We start from the raw sequence: 20685 nt of genomic DNA on the forward strand, positions 1-20685 counted from the left end.
TTTTTATAGAGAAATTCTGTCACTTGTTGCCTTCAGTTGGGACCTTTTAGTACTCAGGGCACTTGTTTCTTCACATTTATGTCAAAGGCATATGACCACACTTGAAACAAATTAAGAACTTATGATTCAAAAGAGAAGCAAAAGAATCACAGAATTATAGAACTAAAAGAAAAGACACGTACAGTATCAGAAACACATCTCCGGACTCTATCATGCTAAGTATTAACTATCCCACAAATTAGAGCCAGGAAAGGAGTCCCTTTACCTGGTGGAATCGCTGTTTCTTTCATCCATTAGAATAAAAACGCATTTGCATCTTCTATATTCTGGTTTCTTTCCAAACAAAGTAAGTCATTTTCACCTCTATTTACATGCCACCCCACATCCAAGACTGTCAGGCAACCAGGCTAAAGGCTTACTCTGGTTAACATAACCAGATATTGAGAAAAGTAAAACCTTTTAAAAACAGAGCATTTTATTTCCCTCCTCATTTATGAGTTGTCAAATGTCTAAAATTTCTCCAGTTTGTTAAAGATAATCATACTAACCGATTTACTTCGTTTCTTTCAATGGAGCATCAATTATTTCGCTACAAGACCTGAGCTATTGTGTATCTTAAAACCCATGCCTCCTGGATAAATCGAAGAAGAGACAAAGAATCTTGAAACAGGTATTGAACAAAAAAAGAGGTATTCAGTGGTCCAGCAGTCCAGCATATGTGCCACATTGTCTACAATCAGACCTGAACAGCAGGCCTCTCTTTTGGAAGGTGGCTCTCGAAACCAGCAGGAAAAGCTTCGAGGCAGGAGCTCACAGCCTGCACCCTGACTTTTAACAATGCCTGAACAGGCTTGTGCACCTACTTGATAAATGGAAGTGCTGCCTGCTTCTCTCCCAAGCTTGCTGGGGCCCTCTTGAATGTTTTTCTTGACTCTTTACCAAAAATTCAATTGGCAGCCAGCTCTCAGTAGACAATGCAATGTGACTTGTTCATTCAAACAACCCTTAATTAGGCATCCCATCTCCTTTCTGAGATACAATAGCTTATTTTTACACACTGAATACATTTTTCCTCCTTTCAGGAGAATTTAGAAAAATAGACCAGATAAGTGTGGGTGCTTTTGAATATGAGGTAGAGAGAGCTGCAAATGTAGTTGTTTCTAAGAGCACAAGTTCATGTTTAAAATATTTTTGTGAACAGCTTTGTAGGGTTTCTCTATTGTGGTGCTAATGACATGAAAGAGGCAAAAAATGCAAGGAAGAAAAATGCTCTCTTACAGATAATATTGTGAAACCACACTAATTGTAGGTAATTCAAAATAGCATGCTATCTAGCAGATTATAACCCCAAATCATTATTATTCTGCTAACTGGCTGATCCTTTCAGTAAAATTATCTATTAATTCCAAGAATTCATAATTTAGAGGAAAAAGAGGTTTTCAGAGGGCCATGTGTCTCTTGTGCAAACAAGTAATTAGCAAACCCTAACTCTGAGGATTCTGGACTCCAATCAATTCTTCATAATCAGTGATTCATAGCAAAAGTAGAATGCAAAGCAAAGCAATGGAGACTCATATTTTTATGATCTTTTTTTCCTGACCCTCCTGCTCACCCCTACCATGTTAGGATTATTCGTATAGAAAGAAAAAGGAGGTCTAGCTAGTAGTTTAGTTGCCTGAAAAAAAAAATTTTTTTAAAGCAACTTTCTTTTTAAATTCTATGCATTTAAAAATCAAAGAGATTTTGCTGTATGAGCTAAAGAGATATATCATAACATAGAAAGTGGCTCTAAATAAATAGGGGGATGGTCAGTTTCATTTGAGTTCATTAGCCTATGAGAGGGATAGAATGGATCAGATTATGTACTATTACTATTGTTGTAGTTAATCTTATACCTGGTTTTCCAACTAAACATTACTGACATTAAGGCAGCAATTTAATATTAAAAGTACCTTCACCCACATATCACTTAATCTCTTTCACAATCACTTGAGTTAGGTGGAGCAGATATTATTATTATTATTATTATTATTATTATTATTATTATTACATCATTTTACAGCAGAGGAAACTGAAGATCAGGTGTTTTGCTAGGGCTCTTTGAGGAAATGCTCATGGGGGCCAGGACCCATTGAACAAATATCACTGTGTAAATTCAACTCGTCCAGTTTCTATCTCTTATCTGTACATTTGTCTAGAGCTCTAGACACTTATTTCTAATTACTTGGTAGGCTTTACCATCCTAAAGTTTCCAGGAGTCCTCATACAACATGTTAAAAATAGAACTCTTTTCTCTCACAAATCTTCCCTTCCTGCCCACCAAGGTTCACCTTCCACTGTCTTCCAAGGCAGAAATCCTGAAGTCAAACTCCCCCTTGTTTCCCATTCAGTAGGAAACTAAGCACTGTGACTTCTATCTCTGGAACAACTTTTGAATCTGTTCCCTTTTCTCAATATGCTCTGGCATTGCCTTCATTCCATACTTCTTACCTGGACTGTTACTACGCCTACAACTTCCTAACCTATTACCCTGCTCCCTCTTGCTTTTCTCAAGTCCAAATCCTATATCCTGCCAAAAATTATATTCCTGATACGCAAATATGTCACTCCATTTCAAAAACAGATTTAGTTTAGTGGCACCCTGCTGCCTATATAATAAAGCCTGAAGTATTTTTTTTGTTTTTTTGTTTTTTTTTTAAAGCGTAGTCCTACATTTTTTGGCACAACTTAACATTCCAGTCTCATTTCCCTTCACTTCCTACTGTGCTACTCTTAAGCCACACCAAACTACTCAATTCAAACAGGTCATGTGGCTTCTTTGTTTAATTAAAAAATTTTTTTTTCAGTTACAGTTGACATATAATATTATATTAGTTTCAGGTGTACAACATAGTGATTAGACATTCAACTTCTGGGTATTTATCTGAAGAAATCCAAAACACTATTTCGAAAGGACATATGTATCCCTATGTTCATTGCAGCATTATTTATAATAGCCAAGATATGAAAGCAACCTAAGTGTCCATCGTTAGATGAATGGATAAAGAAGAGATGGTACATAATTACAATGAAATATTACTCAGCCATCAACAAGAATGAAATCTTGCCATTTGCGACAACATGGATGGCTAAGTGAAATAAGTCAGACAGAGAAAGACAAATACCATATAATTTCACTTATATGTGGTATCTAAAAAAGAAAAAAAAAACAGAAACAAACTCATAGATACAGAGAACATTTTGATGGTTGCCAGATGGAAGGGGGGTTAGAGGGACAGGTGAAAAGGAGGAGGGGACTAAGATGTACAGATTGCCATGCAGTTTCTCATCTGCCTTTGTATGCTGTTGCTCTGCCTAGATTGTTTCCTTTGTGTACCTACTCACTCTTTGGGACCCTATTAAAAAGCTCTAAGGCTTCATATGAGCTATTTGGCTAAATAAATGTAATTAAAATGAATCTTTTCTATAATTTTATCAGATAGAGAAAGGAAGGGCATGAAAGAAAGGAAAACTTTAAATATGATTTCTTAATATGTCTTTTTGAGGGTAAACTGACTAGGTCAATCAATGGGCAAGCTGAGGTTTATAAGTAACGTCACATAGTTAACTCAGATGAAAGATGCATGTAAATATAGAAAAACATATGTCTGTGTTAAATACTTGAGAGAAGTATTATGTAGGCCAAATCACCATGTGATTCCTTCACTTCATGAAAGATAAATTCAGTGCTGCTCTCTGAGGTCAAAAGTGAGTTGCTTGCCTTCTAGTGTCTTGCTTTCTTATTTGGCCCGTTGTTCTGTTGGGGCAATAACTAAGTGCATGCGCTTTGGAATCAAACAAACCTGGACTAAAATTTGGCCTCCATTACTTGCTAACCTTGAGGCTTGTTTTAGTTAAATGTCTTCAGATGTATCATTCATAACATAGGGATAGTAAAATCTACTTTATTGAGTTAGAGTGAAAAATAACTGAATGAATGTATGGACTGTGCTTTGCATATACATTCAGTAAATAGTAGTGGGTAGAAAATATCTTCCACAGCATATGTAATATGAGCAACATTTATAGCTACTTCCCTCATTCTTAGAAGGGGATGCCAGAGGCACCAAGTAACCTCCAGAGGTGGTCAGAGTACTTTGGAAATGTGCAAATACTATTTCCCACTTTTGGACTGATCTAACTCTAATTTTGCAGTTCTTCTCTAGCAATGCAATTGCTGATGTTAAAAGAGTTTGAACACTGTGTTTTCAAGATTCTCTTTCTTTCAAGAGGAATTCCCTTCTTCTTGAGATTTATCTAAATGAAAGAACTCAAATTTACCAGCAATATAATCTCTTTGCTTGCTATAAAACTGATTTTTCTGCTCTATTTTTAAATTTTTTATTTATTCTCATTTTATATAAAAAAATAACTATGAGGATACTGGGATTATTAAATAAGAGCTAGCAATTGTTCATTTATTTATTAATTAAAAATTAGAAAGAGTCATGAAAATATAAAGCCTGGGAATTTCTAAAGATAACTCTACCTCCATTTCTGGGGGGGAGGAAGTGATTTTTGCCTATTCTAAATAATGAGGCTTAACAAAATTGAAAGTTGGCACACTTATGGTAAATAGCATTTTCCTGGTAGTTTGGAGTCCACTGCATTTTTTTTTCAGTCAGACTTCTCAGTATCATTTTGATCTGTAAAACATCAAAGTTTCCTCTGTAATATTTTATTTACATCTTCAGAAAGTCTGAATGGAAAGGAAGTCTTATTTTAATTTAATGAATAATCAGCAATAAAAAAGTCAAAATTTTTACTACAATATTTGGGATTATGACTGGCTACAGGAAAATACATGTAGCAAATTGCACATAGAAAACCTGTAACTTAATATATTTAACTTTGATACTTCCAGAAGATATATCACAGACATTTTAAAAGACAAGAGGATAAAAATGGTAAGAGAAAGAAAGAATACCTCTCAAATTTCTAAATTTAGCCAAAGAGAAAAATAAAAACCTCAATCTTCCTTTCATGTGGCCATTATTATTTTTTTTAAATCTAGCTTTTAACAGACTCACTTGGTTTTCCTCTGGAGATTGTGAATTCTGAGAATAGTACCAACAGGTTAACTCCAAGTATGATGCACTTGAAAAAAAAAAAGAGGGGCTCTATTCTTTTGAAGACTCAGAATGGAGAATTCTGAGCATCATCAGTCAACCAACTCAGTATCACACTGAAATTCATATTTATTGCCTACGGCAGCTCTATTATAATGAAAACATTAGTCTTGGGGACAGAGGAGAAGAGAAACTGTCTGTTGGGGCTTTGGCGTGTTCGCCAATTGCTCATATCATCCCTACCAGACTTTTAAAAAAATATGTCACGTATTAGTCAACCTTTAGGGAATGCTCTCTGACTAACCAACGATCTTAGCTACTTCTATCCTAATGAAACCCTGACTCAAGAACAAATTAAAGCACTAAAGACATATATCTAACTTTTTCCGTAAAAGAAAACGAATATATCACAAGAGTCAAGGATTGAAATGCTGAAGACAACATTATGATTCAGTTTACAGTAACTACAACCTATTCTGTAATCCTTGTGAGATATTGTTTCACATATGCTTTGCCAAGTGTCAGTCCTTAATAAATATGCAACACTAACAAGTAAGAAATGTTTTCTGTGGAAAATATAATCTGTTTCAAAACATCTACATACTATATTTACATAATTACATAAAATTACAGGGCTTTTTTATGTTCATTTTATATTATATTATTTTATTTTATTTATTTATTATTTATTATTATTATTTATGCCTACAGCACCTGGTCTTCCTAGGTAGTCCCTCATTCAAGTACTAGCCAGGCTCAACCCTGCTTAGCTTCTCAGATCAGACATTGGGCTTCTTCAGGGTGGCATGGCTGTAGAACATGGACCATAGACCATGGCTCCACTGGGGCGCGAACCCAGAACCTTTTGCGTGTAAAGCAGACATGCTAACTGCTACACTATAGAACCATATCCTATATTATTTTATTTTTAATTGAAGAAGAAATAGATAGTTAGTGTATGAATGTGCTTTGAGAAAAGACATCGTGACAATCTATTCATTCTACTAAGATGCAGGAAATGTTGCTAAATCCTGCATGAGTTCTGGGTCTTCAATTATTTTCTTTCATCTCTTTGTAGGTATTATGCAGTCGATTTTTGGCTTCTATTGTTGGTATCGAGAAGCCATTCGTTAGTTATCCTGGTTGTTAAAATTGTCTCAATAGTGTTTTTCAGTTCCATAGATGTGTCTAGTTGTGGATTTACTTTGATCTATCTAGTCTAGAATTTATTGTGCTTTTCAAATCTTTCATCAGCTTTGGAAAATCCCTAGCCATTATTTCCTCAAAGATTACTTCTTTTTTATATTCTCCTTTTTCTTCTTTCAAAACACCTATTAGATATATATTGGACATTTAAATACTCTCCTCTACTTATCTTAAACTCTCATATTTTTGGTCATTTTGATCTTCTGGGTAATTTCCTTAGCTCTATTTTTTAATTCAGTAATTACTGAGTTGTGCCCAGCCTACTATTGAACCTGCCTGATGAGGTTTTCTTTTTCATAACAATGTCTATATAATAATTATTTCTAGGACTCTTTGGTTTGTTTAAAAATCTCCCTAGTCTTTTTTGATAGTAATTTCTTCCTTTTCAAGTTTTTTATATTTTATATTTTGTGTGTTTAATTATAAAAAAATATGGTTTTTACTGTATAATTTCTATTATTCAAATTTTTGTGGATCTATTTCTACTTTTTGTTGTTTCTTCTGATTTTTCCTTATGTTGCTTATTTACTTGTGTATCTTATAATTTTGATGTATGAGTTTATATTTGGCTGGGCTTTTTCTGTGGAAATTCTGTAAAGTGTAAGTTGAGAGTATATGTATCCAGAAAGTTTTTGCTTTTGTCTCTGTAAAGTGCCACAAAGCACTACAAATTGGTATTACTTTTTATAAGCTTTTTAAATGCCACTTGGCATTTACTGGTTTTTGAATTCTGAATACCCAACAGAACCTTTTTATTTATCCCATGAGGAGGCCAGACTTAGATAGATTAATTTCCTGTTATACTCCTATTTTGGTAGGCAGGTTTATTTTTCACCTTTTCACTAAAGCTGTGGCCCTTGCAGGTGCTCACTTGACAGAAGGTCCCAGTTTTAACTTCTGCTTCTGCAAGTCCAAGGCTTTGTCTCCATTTTTTGTCGCTATAACACAAGCAACCTGTAATTTTCTGGTTTTATGCCTTTTAATCTATTTTTGACTGCTTGAATTTTCTTTTCTTTTTTTTTCAAGCTCCCCTATGCATGCTGTTTCATATTTTACCCACTATAACTGATTTTGTAATGGAGGATTTTTTGGTTTATCTAGGCTGCCATATTATGTAAGTCCCATGGATGTATATACACAAAGAACACATCTTTTAGCCTTGAAGAATCTTTTTCTGCCATGAAGGTAAAATGTCATGGATATTAAACAACTGTGCAGGAATTGTCAGTGGCTTAATGTGTTTGACAGATTGATAGTGGGTGAAACAGCTAAAAATATTATGGTCTATTTTTATTATGCCACCTCAGGCTTTCAGATAAGATTCATAGAATCTTATTTAGTAAGCCATATAGTTAATTAAGTATATAACTTCATATGCTGCTCCAAATATATGTTGTTTTCCAAGATAAGTTTCATGAAAAAAATCCCTCATCTATTGTTGCAAAAAATGGAAGAAAACAACAAACTTTGAAAAACTTATAAGTTGCTGTTTGTGGGTCTGGATTGTCTTGAGTAGCAGCAGGATTATACTATACTCGAGGTTTATAATTCACCAAAGAGACATAAGGGAAAATTCAGTTTTCTTAAATTCTTATTGTCATGGTGAAGCCCTGGTATAATGATTTTGCCAAGAAAACAAACACAGATGCTGACTAAAATCAGACTGTAAACTATCCCAATAAGATGCTCTAAAATGTAAGCAGTACCTAGGACAGCACCTTTGGGCATGACATAATTTTATTTTTATGATGCAAATACAGAATGAGTATTCTCTAAACTAGATCTTTAGAAAAGATGACGAGTATGGAAATGGAATCCAATTTTGTCTCTTTCTTGGATTTCTTATTATGAAAATATCGAGAAAGTTGCTTTTATAATTTCCTTCAAATCTTTCTTCAAATCTCATCTTCTTAGGGAGGCCATCCTGCCCACCCTATGTAAAACTACAGTTTACTCTTCTCTATTATCCCCTCCCTACAGCTCAGCACATCCAATGCCCTTATCCCACTCTTTTTTTTTCTCTATAGCGTTTATCCCTTCTAATGTTTTTATGAATTTATTGTTTATTGTGTTTTTTTTCTTTTTTCTTTTTGCCTGTCTGCCCCAACTCATCTACCAAGGACAGGAATCTGTGTGTGTTTTGTTTACTAGTATATTGACAACAACTAAAATAGTACCTGTCACATAATAGGTACCAAAATTACTTGGGACACAAATGAATAATTTTTTATTTTGCTGCCTATAAGTCAGGGTGATACTTCATGGTCTTTCATTTCCTTACTGAGACATGTGAGTGTGCATGAAATATGTGTATGACATTTATGTTGATTTATCCGAAAGAAAGCAGCCATTCACAGGATAACACCAATGGGCATGTTTTGAAGCATAAAGTGACCTAGCTTTTAAATATCTTAATGCTTCCACCTTAAATCTATTATTAAGTACATGGCAATTTTCCTTATAATAATATCTCTTCTATACCAACAGAAAATATGTAACATTTAGTACATACCTCATTTTTTTCTTTGAGTTTTGTGATCATAACAATCACGGGACTGTCTTCCTGCCAAACCATCTGCCAGAAATCATTCACGGTGTTGATCATGGGGCCCTGTGTGGCGATGAATGCTTTCTCTTTGCCACTGTAGCCCTAGTTCAAGAAAAGATAAAAAAGAATAATTGGCTTTGAACTTCATGCCTTGCACTGAAAGTTTAGGTGAAAGATCTTCAGAACAAAATTGCTTTGCTAGTCCAAAAGCAACACATACATCTGCGGTTTCATTCTAGCATCACAATTCACATGGCTGTTCTCCCAGCAAGGCAAGCATAGCATATGGTTTTGAGGGTCATAATGCTTAGTCCTCACCAGCACACCTCATATGGAGCTCTGTAACCATAGATGCACAGGAAAGGGAGGTGCATTATAAAAAAAACCCACTATCACTGTTGATTATGACTAAGCAAACAACAACAAAAAACTTGCTAGTAACTGAGTTAAGTCAGCATCGATCTACTTTGAGGGGAAAAAATATAATCAACAATTCCAAATAGTAAATCGACGTGCCCATCAGAAAGAAATTTATATTTATTTACTTACCCTAATATAATTAGCATTAATGTAGGTGCTCAAAGAATCAGTTACATTTTTTGGTCTTAAACACACTCTGCTGAGGGGATCTATGAAGAAAACAAGAAAGAATACATTAAGCAGATTTATTCTTTTTACAGTTTATTAGAACACCAATGACCAATACATAAGATACCAGTTAATTTACATATTGACTGTCTAACATTTGTCAGTGTTTGTTGTTGGAGCTTCTGTCTTGATCCATCCGTGTATTGAGGGACATTTGGGCCCATGTTGACGGCTGTTCCGTATATAAATCTCACCCAAAAGCTTGAGATGGTGAGTTTATACTTCATGTTATTTTTTATGGGTTTCTGATTCTTGATCCCATTTCTCATTTGTGCTCCTTTTCTTGTTCTTTGGGTTTGGAGTTTGCTCCGTATCTCCCTACTCCCATCTCTCTCCTATCCTGCCCAGTGACCAACATTTGGTCTGATCCAAGTCTTCTCTCACTATTTGGAAGAAGCCGTTCTTAATTACCATGTGTTTTTTTACTGACAGCTTGAATATCTGACATTGAATAGATTATTATAGTTCTAGCAGCATTGTCTTAAATTCTGAAATCACTTTCTATCAAGAAATTGAAAGGCTCTTTGTGAAGCATGGTGTTATGAAAAATATGGTAGTTATTTTTACCAACATTTATATAAATTAATTAAGATCAAATCACCCTTTTATGATTTTTTTTTTAACCTGGTACACTCTGAGCTTCTCAAAGGCAAGAATATGGATTTTTTATGATCTCTACAAGACTTAGAGTCTAGCACAGTATATGTGTATATGGAAGGGATCACTTAAATCAGTATAATAGACATTTAAGACACTCAATAAATGTCTATTGTATTGATTTAAGTGTTCCTTTCCATTTTCTAAAAAGCCGGTTCTATACATTTCTCTCTAGCAGTTGTTCTATTACTCTTCTACTCTTGACAGGTAAATTCTGGGAGTTTATTATACCCACTGTTCCTACCTCCTCATCTACAGTTCAGTTCTCCTCATGTACACTCCAGTCTATCCTAACCCTAGTCTCATGCAGACACTGCTCGTGCGCATGCCACCACTGACTCTTTTGTTACAAAACCCAGTGAGCCCATGATGGGCTTTTTTTTCTTCATGTGCTCTTTGTGGCATTCAAAAACTATTGGCCATATATCTTTTATGGAGTTCTCTTTTCACTTGGATCCAGATCACAGTATTATGATTTTCCTGCTAACTCTTCGATGGTCTCTTTTCCATCCTCTGCTTATTTCATTGGCCTCGCTTAATGTTGATAATTCTAGGAATCAACTTGTCCCTCTTCTATGCTCATTTGACATTGCCTTGTTGGGTAATTAATTCATTCCTATGATGCGAACTATTACCTATATCCTGAGGACTCCCAAATATCTTACACCAGACCACTCTCCTTAGCTATAGACCATGTTTTTCTATTTCTCATGTGTTCCTGAGAGCCCTGTTATTCTTTGTTATGTGTGCTATGACAGCTCCAGAGCTCATGTCTGAAAATTAGTTGTCCTACTGAACTTGACCTTCCCTAACCAATCCCTCATATTTGGTCTGTTCTATCTCTTAAATGCTGTGGGGTCTGTCTTGACTCCCTCTTCCCATGGCCGTCTTCTTAGACTAGGACCTGAGCATCCCATTTGGTCTTACTGCCTTTGACTTGTTTTTTTTTCCCAATCTTTCCTTCTTGTAGTTTCAAAGGCTGTCTTTGTTAAAAAAAAAATCTGATCATATCATTCCCTTGCCTAAATGAGATTTTTAATTATCTCTATAAGACCTAGTAACTAATACAGTGCTTATATATACAAGCAGACACTCGATAAATGTTTATTGCATTGATATAAATGGTCCCTTCCATGGTTCCTGATTGCCTTAGTAGTTTTTCCCAAACTGTTATCTGTAAGTAATTTCTTCTGTAATGTGTAGGATTAGGACACATAACTTATAAACTAGATCATCTTTTAAAAAGAGGGTTCAGTAATCAAATAAGTGTGCGAAACACTAAAAATAACAAAGTTGAACCACTTTTCTTTCACTGTAGGCCTTCTCAGGGTCTTTAGTATGCTAATTTACTTTGTGAATTTCCAAGAAGGCATTGTATGTAAACTTAGTTATCCATTGAACTCATTTTATTATCAATACTTATTGACAATTCAGACATCCTAGAGCAGCATTGCCCCCAAAGAACTTTCTGTGATGATGAAACTATTCTCTATCTGCACTGTCTAAAATTATAGCCACTAGCCACATGTGGCTACTGAGCACTTGAAATGTGGCTTGTATGGACTGAGGAACTAAAGTTTTAACTTTAATTAATTTTAATTTATCTTTACATAGTCACATGTGGCAAATGGCTGGACAGTGCAGACATAGAGGATGAAATCCAAGTTTCTTACTTATTGGATCTGGCAGGTCTCTATCTTTTCTCACAACCTCATCAATAGCCACTTTTTCATGTGTACCATATGATTCGCTCACACAGACCTCATGCGTCTCACAAATACTACATGTACTTGCATATTTTATGCTTTTAAACATATTTTTTCTGTTGCCTTCTCTGTATGATAAAGTCTTCCTCATTCTTCAGGGCTCAGTTTAAGAAATACCTTCTTTCTGAAACCTTCCCTGAACTTTCCAGACAGAATTAGGCATTCTCTTCTTCGCTCAGGCTTCCTGATCTTCCTGATTCTTATTTTAGTATTTACCATCTTGTATTTTAGATACTTAAATTTTTGCCTTCCCCCAATGGGTTGTGGTGAGCCCCTTGAGTGTAAGGAAGGATATATTTAATTAACTTTTGTATCTTTTGTGATTTCTATTTGGTATGTGGCTCATAGAATGTTTAATATCAGAATTAATTTCTGTTAGAAAGAGTTAACACACTGCTTTTGACTTTCTAGATTTTTTTTTCTTTTCTTAGCAAAGGAGACAGGGAAACTTTCATTCCTTCTTGATTATTAGAAGTTTCTACAAATACCCTAAACTACTTAGAGTTGAAAAGGCCCCACTTCCTTCAGTATTTTTAATGCTTATGATGCTTATAATTTACTTGATCCTATAAACTGCTTAGAAACAGGTTCCCTGTCAAGATAAATTAAGTTTATGTTGGAAAAGAGTAATTAATAGTATTTCCAAGTATGAAATGTTTCCAAATACATTTTTTAAACAAAAATATAACATATGACTGAGTAAGTGAAAATGTAAGGTTCCAACCAAAGCCTTTTTAATATTAGCTTGGACTCACAAAACAGCTAAGTATTAAAAAAAACTTTATTATTACTGTCAACTTTTTAATATGATTATTTTCCTCACTATTGTTATAATTTTTATGTGATGCATTTGTCTATATATTAGTCAAATTCATTATAATAATTTTTATCAGATATTTCTGGGTTATGTGTTAAATATTTAGCACACAATTTATGATACATCTAGGCTGTATCCATAACAATTACAAATATTATTTGAACACTGGTCATTTTTTCTCTTTCTCTTCTGTTCCTCTTTTAATTTTCTTCCTTTCCTCCTCTAGTCCTCTTCCCTCTTTTTTCTCTTCTTTTCCTTTCCTTCCTTCCTTCCTTCCTTCCTTCCTTCCTTCCTTCCTTCATGCCTTCCTTCCTTCTTCCTTCCTTCCTTCTTTCCTTCCTTCCTTTTCTCCTTTCTTCTTTTCTTTTTCTTTTTTCCTCTCAACAAATTATTGGACACATATAGATTTGGAAAATAGAACACATAAAGTTTCCCTACCTTGGTCTCTTTAAAATATCTTCTTGCGATCTTACGTTTTTCATTTAACAGACAAAATGGTACCTAGGTCCTGATATTTTGATTGGCATCATTTTCAATTTTGTCAAAGGCTATTCAGTGCTTAAGGTGTCCTCTCCAGGGAAAATGTGTTTGAGGTCTGGAGTCAAGAGGATAAACGATTAGATGAGGGACAAGTGTGCTACCGGTAGTGATGGGCAAAGGCAGGGATGAGAGAATAGGATAGTTTTCATAGGTGAACTCAAGAAAAATGAGGAATGGGAGGAAAGGCAGGGACTGGCCATACTCTTGAGGTGATTGGGAGTCATTTTCAAATATGTTGCAGGAGAGAGAGAAGACTTAAGCTTGGCATTGTCCAATATGGTAGCCACTAGTACATAGCTAATTAAATTTAATTAAAATAAAATAAAATTTAAAAATCAGTTCCTCAGGTGCACTAGCTATACTTTAAGCACCCAAATACCACATGAAGCTAGTGGCTATCCCAGTGGAAATGTAGACCATTTCCATTACTGTAGAGAGTTTTAGTGGACAGTGCTGATCTTGGCAATGGAAGATGGTGATTATACAGAAACTCATTTTTTAAAACCCATGTGTTTTTATAAGAGAAAACAGGCTCTTGAATATTTAGCTTTTGAAACTGTAAAATTTTCTCTACATTGATAGTGTCCTTTATGGAATTGGTTCTGGGGTTAATGATGGATTCATCTTAATGGGTAGAGAGTAAAAGGAGAAATTAACATCAGCTGAGGGCTTACTATTAATTAGGCATTTTTCCTAGGCATTTTACCACTACTATCATTTAATTCTCCAGTAGTCCTATAGGGTAGTATTATTATCACCATTTTTAGAAATAATGAAAGGATGGCACAGGAAGATTAAGTAGTTTGCCTTAATTCGTAACTGTTTTTGCCGGGGTGGGAAATCAACAATTGCACTATTTTGCTTTAGCCACATAACTTGTTGCCTTAGTGACTACTTCACTTATTTGCATAACTATTCTGTTCTATGCACTTAATATAATAAAACAAGAAACTTATTTAAGCAAGAAACATTACCAGACATTAATTTTTAAATATGAAATGGCAGCCTGAGTAAATATGGTTCTTTATTTATATTGCTTTATATTTGTACATATAAGTTGATGGCATAAAAAAATACTATTATTTATTGCTATTATACTTCATCGTTGTACAAAACAATTTTATACTGATATATAATTAGTTTTTCCCCATTGCTTTTGTTATTTAGGATGTAGACATATTTCATGACTAATGTTTATTTATGTTGCAAAATAATTTGATATAAACTTAACCTTAGCACTTTAATCTACCACTTGGAGTATTCTGAGCTAGGTTGACACTGTCTTTAGAGAAGCAGCTATAATTTAATTGGTTCTTGGCCATCCATATTTCTGCTGCAAAACATCCTCAAAATTATATAACCTCACTATTACATACAAGCTGACAAACTTCTAAACTTAAAAGTTTTTGTTGGTCAAATCAAAACAATCATAACATTTAAAATCTTAATCACTTACTAATTTTTTAATGTGATGTTTCAAATTTATCTCATACTACAGTCTAAAATAAACCATAAAGAACAGTTTTGTATATTTGCTCCAGTTTTTTCCTGATGATTTTCAACCAACGGTGTGGCTTATCCAAGTCTTACTTACTAAGTAATATTTTGTGCAATCGGGGTGGGTGTGGTGGTATTCAGGCTACAGACATTTTCAACAGAAAATTAATCATTTGCAACGTCAGCTGTCAGCACAGGTGCCATGGCTCAAGTGATCCACCCAGTTCTGGGAATGGAAAAGCTGACGCGGGACTTTGAAACTTATTTTCCAAATCATCTGGGCAGGAAATAGAGAAGGCTGCACTTTTAAACAATCCTAATAATTTTCGAGTCTTTTTGATATTAGGTGGGTAATTATAATAACTGCAATGGATATATATGCCCATTATGTTTGGTAAATTTTAAATTAAAAAAATCTTAGAGAGCAGTTCTAACACATACCATGTGTTAGTTTCATCCTATTCAGCCAGTTATAGTTATAAAATCTCTTTCACGGTGGCTATATTTTACGTAAGTAGATTTAACTATACAGACGAGTTAAAAATATGCTATCATAGAGTGACTTTAACAATGCATTTCCAAGTCCACCGTATTTCTTGCTATTATCATAAATATGGAGAATTTGATGTCTTATGAGTGAATTAATGGACTGAATTTATAAAGACTCCATAATTTTCAATGTCAATACTTTAAAAAATCTTTGTGGTTCCATCTTTCCACAGCTATTGCTGTGAGATGTTTATGGATTTCACCAAAACCCCAACTATATTCATTTGTTTAGTTATTCAAAATCCTACTTCCTCTCTAAACTATTTTTGCCACTCTAGGCAGAATTACTCACTCCTCTCTGTACTCCTACACCACTTGGGCCAGATAGCTATTCTGGCTCTTATTAAATTGAACATAATTACTAGTTTCTATGTCTCTCCTCTCTAGTCCATGACCTCCTTGATCTTACAGACTGCTCCTTATTCTAATCTTATAGTCTGTTCCTTATTCCCGGCTAGCTCTTGGCAGCCGGTTCATATCTTGACATCGATAAATTTCGTGGAGCTAAATTTAGTTTTAACATAGTCTATAGCAGTATTACTCAATATGGTATGATTTCAGATGGTTCTGGCATCATCTGAATGAGAATAACCTGAGTGTTTGCTAGAAGTACAGATTCCTGGGCCTAACAGCAGACCTACTTAAATAGAGTCCTTAGGGTGGGGCACAGGACTCTGGACTTATAATGAGGGCTAGGGGACTGTTATGCACAATGAAATTTTTTGGTATCAGCTTCAGTGATATATAATTCACATACCATACAATTCACCTGTTTAAAGTGTGCCATCACAGAGTTTATTTATTTTTATTCACAGTTTGCAATCACCGAACACCATGTATTATAATATTATCGACTATATTCTTAAACTGTACTTTACATCTCTGTGACGGTTTTGGAACTGTCAATTTATACTTCTTAATCCCTTCAACTTTTTTATCCAGCCCCTTAATCCCCCTCCCATCCAGCAACTATCAGTTTGTTCTCTGTATTTATGAGTTTGTTTTTGTTCTGTTTGTTTAGTTATTTTGTTTTTTAGATACCACATACAAGCTAAATCGTATGGTATTTGCCTTTCTCTGTCTGACTTATTTCACTTAGTATAATACCCTCTAGGTCCATCTGTGTTGTTGCAAATGATAAGATTTTATTCTTTTTATGGCCAAGTAATATTCCATTGTATATATGTACTACCTCTTCTTTATCCACTGGTCTTTTGATTGGAGCATTTAAACCATTTACATTTAAAGAAAGTACTGATAGGTATGTAGTTACTGACATTTTATTAATTGTTTTCTGATTGCTTTTATAGTTCTCCGTTCCTTTCTTATTCTCTTGCTCTATTCTCTTGTACGTTGATGACTTTCTGTAGTATTGTGTTTGGATTCCTTTCTCTTTATTTCTTGTATATCTTTTTGTAGGTTTTGGTTTGTGGCTGCCATATGCTTCATATACACCAGGTTATGTTTATAGCAGTGTATTTTAAGTTGATTGTTGCTTAAGTTCGAACACATTCTAAAATCACTACCATTTTTACTTACCCTCTCCCCTTTCATGTTTTTGCCATTATTTTTTATTTCTATCACGTATATGTATGTATTTGTATGTATCCCTTAATTTACTGTTGTAATTACACGTGATCTTCCTACTTTTGCCTTTTAACCTTCGTATTAGCTTTAGTGTCAATTAATCTGATTTTATTATGCGTTTGCCTTTGTCAGTGAGAATTTTTTTCTTTGCGATGTATTTTCTTATTCAGAAAAAACCTTTTTCTTCTTCTTAAAGAAGTCCCTTTAACATTTCTTGTAATACTGGTGGTGATGAACTCCTTTAGCTTTTTACTTGTCCATCCCCATGTTTGCCTCTCGTGCCTCTGACTATTAATTCCCTGTCTTGTTCAGAAACTTCTGCTTTCCTCTGGTCATTTTTGAAAAATATTTCCAACTTTATTTTTACCTGGAGCTTGTTTTTTCAAACCATGTGATGTTAGTCAAATCACTTAATTTCTTTTGCCTCAGTTTCCTCATAGTTCTGGAGGCTGGAAGTTTCAAGATCAAGGTGCCACCACAGTCAAGTGAGGGCACTCTTCCAGGTCACAGACCTCTCGTTGTATCTTCACATGGTGGAAGGTAGTACCAGATTCCTTTTTATTGCCGAATAATATTACATTGTGTGGATATAGTGCATTTTTTTTTACCCATTCATCAGTTGATAGGTATTTTGGTTATTTCTACTTCGGGGGCTATTATGAATAATGCTGTTACAACAATTTGTGTACAGCTTTTGTGTGGACACACATTTTCATTTCTTTTGGGCATATACCTAGGAGTAGTATGTCTGAATCACATAGTAACTCTTGGTTTTACCTTTTGAGAAACTAGCAGACTACTTCCTAAGTAGCTGTACCATTTTATATTTCTATCAGGGATATATGAAGGTTCCATTTTCTCTACATCTTTGCCTATCTTTTGCCTATCTTCTATTTTCTATCTTTTTTTTTTTAATATCATAATCACATATATGTGAAGTGTTATGTCATTGTGGTTTTGATTTCCTCGATGGCTAATGATGTTAAGCATCTTTTCATATGCTTATTGGCCATTTGTTTATCTTCTGTGGAGAAATGTCTATTCAAGTTTTTTGCCTATTTTTTTAATTGGATTGTTTTATTGAGTCATAAGAGTTCTTTATATATTCTAGATACAAGTCCTTCATTTGATGTATAATTTACAAATATTTTCTCCCATATCGTGAGTCACCTTTTTATTTTTTGACATCCTTTGAAACACAAAATTTTAATTTTGTCGAAGTTCAATTTATTTTTTCTTTTTAGTTTTGATTTTTGATGTCATATCCAAGAAATTATTGACTAATTCAAGACCTCGAAGATTTACATCTGTTTTATACTAAGAGTTTTATAGTTTTAGCTCTTATCTTTAGTTCTCTGATCCATTTTGAGTTAATTTTTGTATATTGTGTGAGGCAGGATCCAACTTTATTTTTTTTGCATGTGAATATCCTGTTATCTCAGCAACGTTTGTTAAAAAGATTCTCCTTTCCCCCATTGAATTGATTGACACCCTTGATGAAAATGAATTGACTCTAATGTGTGGCACAATACAATTCTAGCACCATGTATCTACTGAAACTGTGAGCTGACCATTATGATAAAAGTAATACAAAATAAAGTTATTAACCTCAGACCATTTTAATGATTATTAAAGTCTTGATATGTGTGTTGTAACTCCAAATTTGGTGTGTATTTAAAAATCGTGATGATGGAAAATGGTGAGGTAGGGGTAAGTGGGGGAAGGCTTGTGCTTTATATTACAAACTATTTAATTCAAGAAACTTACTTGGCAAAATGGTTTTATATCGATTTTTAGTTCCATGACGTGGAATGTCAATTTCTTTGGGATCCACAAAATTCATTGGTATTTCCTGCAAAAAAGAATAATATCAAGTTAGTGTATCTAATGCATCCACAAAGAAAATCTTCACAGGGGGCCGTCTGACCCAGGACTCTATTGGACTTCAAAGTCACTTATAAAACAACAGACTACCCACCACCTCTGGTTGACCAACACCCTTCCTTTCATAAACATAGCAGCTGCAACCTGGCAAGCTGACTCTAAGAAACAGTTCTCTGTGTTAGAAAGTATTATTTTATATGTAGTGATTTAAAAAAACATAAAATTTGGTTAGATTTTAAGAATCCTATTCTGTGTAATTGCTGAAAATACATAAATAGGAAGCTGAAAATTGATATTTTAATAATGTATTCAAATTTCTTTAAATCTTTGTGTAAGTTCAGTACCAAAAATTTCACTATAATGAATTCTCTTTTCACACTAAGTGTGACTTTTAAGGATTATTAAAATTTCCCTCCCCAATGGTAAATAAAAAAGCTTTTTTGTTGATTTGAGTGATGATGATATGATGCTTTTTTTGTATTAAATAGTTTATAATCGTACTGTTCCTATTGTGGTTGTAAATGTAATATTTTTCGTGAAGGACATCCAGATACTGTTTTCTCCACTTTATAAGAATATAAATATTCTTATTCAGCCAAAATATATGTCATGTACCTTAAACAATTGGAGAGAGAAGAATTAGAGCCAAACTAGCTCTGTGAAAATGCATTCGACCTAAAAGGTGAGTATCTGTAGCTAACTGAGGCAAAAAACAAAAAGCTCAAGCTTTCGAAAAGGTCAAAACAAATATTTAAAGATTCTGTTATACAAAATGTTCTCTGACTTAAAATTCTGCTAAGGATTGCTTAGATAAAATTAATGTGAAATAAAATGACTTTCATCTCTAGACCACATAAAGTAATATTTTTGTTACTTAAACTTTCTTCAATGGAAAATCTTAACTCAAAAGCCTAATATTCATTAAAAGGAAAGAAATTATCTATAAATTAATTCAAAATGTATAGTTTCCAGCCAATCTCAATATTTGAGAAAAGTCTGACTATATTATGAATTTGAGACTTGGTCTACAGAGAGAAGTAGCTTACTTTTAAAATATCATTTCCTAAACTTGTATTACTTTAGATATTTATAATATTTATCCCTACTCTCTGCTCCAATGAAATGTTATACCTTCTCAGTCTAAGTTACCAAAATAAGCAAAATTGTTGAACAGTCAGTAGCAACCACATATCCATGTTTAGTGATTTCAAGCAGGTCAGTCTGTTTTGGCAAAGCCACGGAGTAGGCAATATCTTTATTCCTGTTTTCTGACTCACACTGACAATTTGTCATCTTCCAGTATTATCTTTCTCTTCCATACTCCCTGTTGGCCCCATCTTTCCTTTAAGGGAAGTAGGTTATGTTAAGGGCTTATCTCAAAAAACAAAGACTATCTGTGGTTCTAGAAAAAAAATACTAGATGTACCTTTGGCTAGTCATATAGTCATTGACTGCTTGTATCATCTAAGTCTCATTTTCTTCATATATAAAAAGATGACACTACAAAGTCTAACTAACAAATTGTACATTTATGTTTTTCTTTAAACACCTAATAATAGCTGATGAAGCTAACAGTAGATCTAACTATTGCTGGATCTTTCAGCATGAGAATAGTTGCAAACATATGTACTGACCCTAGAATGATCAATTTATTATTCTTAACAGTTATAGCTTAAGATGTAGAACCAAATTAAGATTTAAAGTAATCTATAAAATGAATGTTTCCTTTGGGCAACAATTAGAGCTAATTGTTAGAAAGTATTGTTAGAAAGCAACACTGATGAGTCACCATCATTTTCAGCTGAAACTTGGAATCATTTTTACCCAAATCTGATCTTCCCTGTGTTCTTTTTTTATTAAAGGACCCTATATGCACCC

General features: G+C 34.0%; 1 protein-coding gene across 1 annotated transcript in view; it reads right to left on the reverse strand.

The window, feature by feature from the left end:
• The window catches only part of PTPRR (protein tyrosine phosphatase receptor type R), a 222931-nt gene that overhangs the window by 22674 nt on the left and 179572 nt on the right, over positions 1–20685 (reverse strand). Inside the window, exons 8-10 of the mRNA XM_039866018.1 lie at positions 18691–18775; positions 9412–9491; positions 8827–8964 (exon numbers count right to left, since the gene is read on the reverse strand). Coding sequence (XP_039721952.1) covers positions 8827–8964; positions 9412–9491; positions 18691–18775 — 303 coding nt within the window. The remainder of the gene's footprint in view (positions 1–8826; positions 8965–9411; positions 9492–18690; positions 18776–20685) is intronic.

This window comes from Pteropus medius, unplaced genomic scaffold, assembly GCF_902729225.1.
Source record: "Pteropus medius unplaced genomic scaffold, Ma_sr-lr_union100, whole genome shotgun sequence".
Taxonomy (NCBI): domain Eukaryota; kingdom Metazoa; phylum Chordata; class Mammalia; order Chiroptera; family Pteropodidae; genus Pteropus; species Pteropus medius.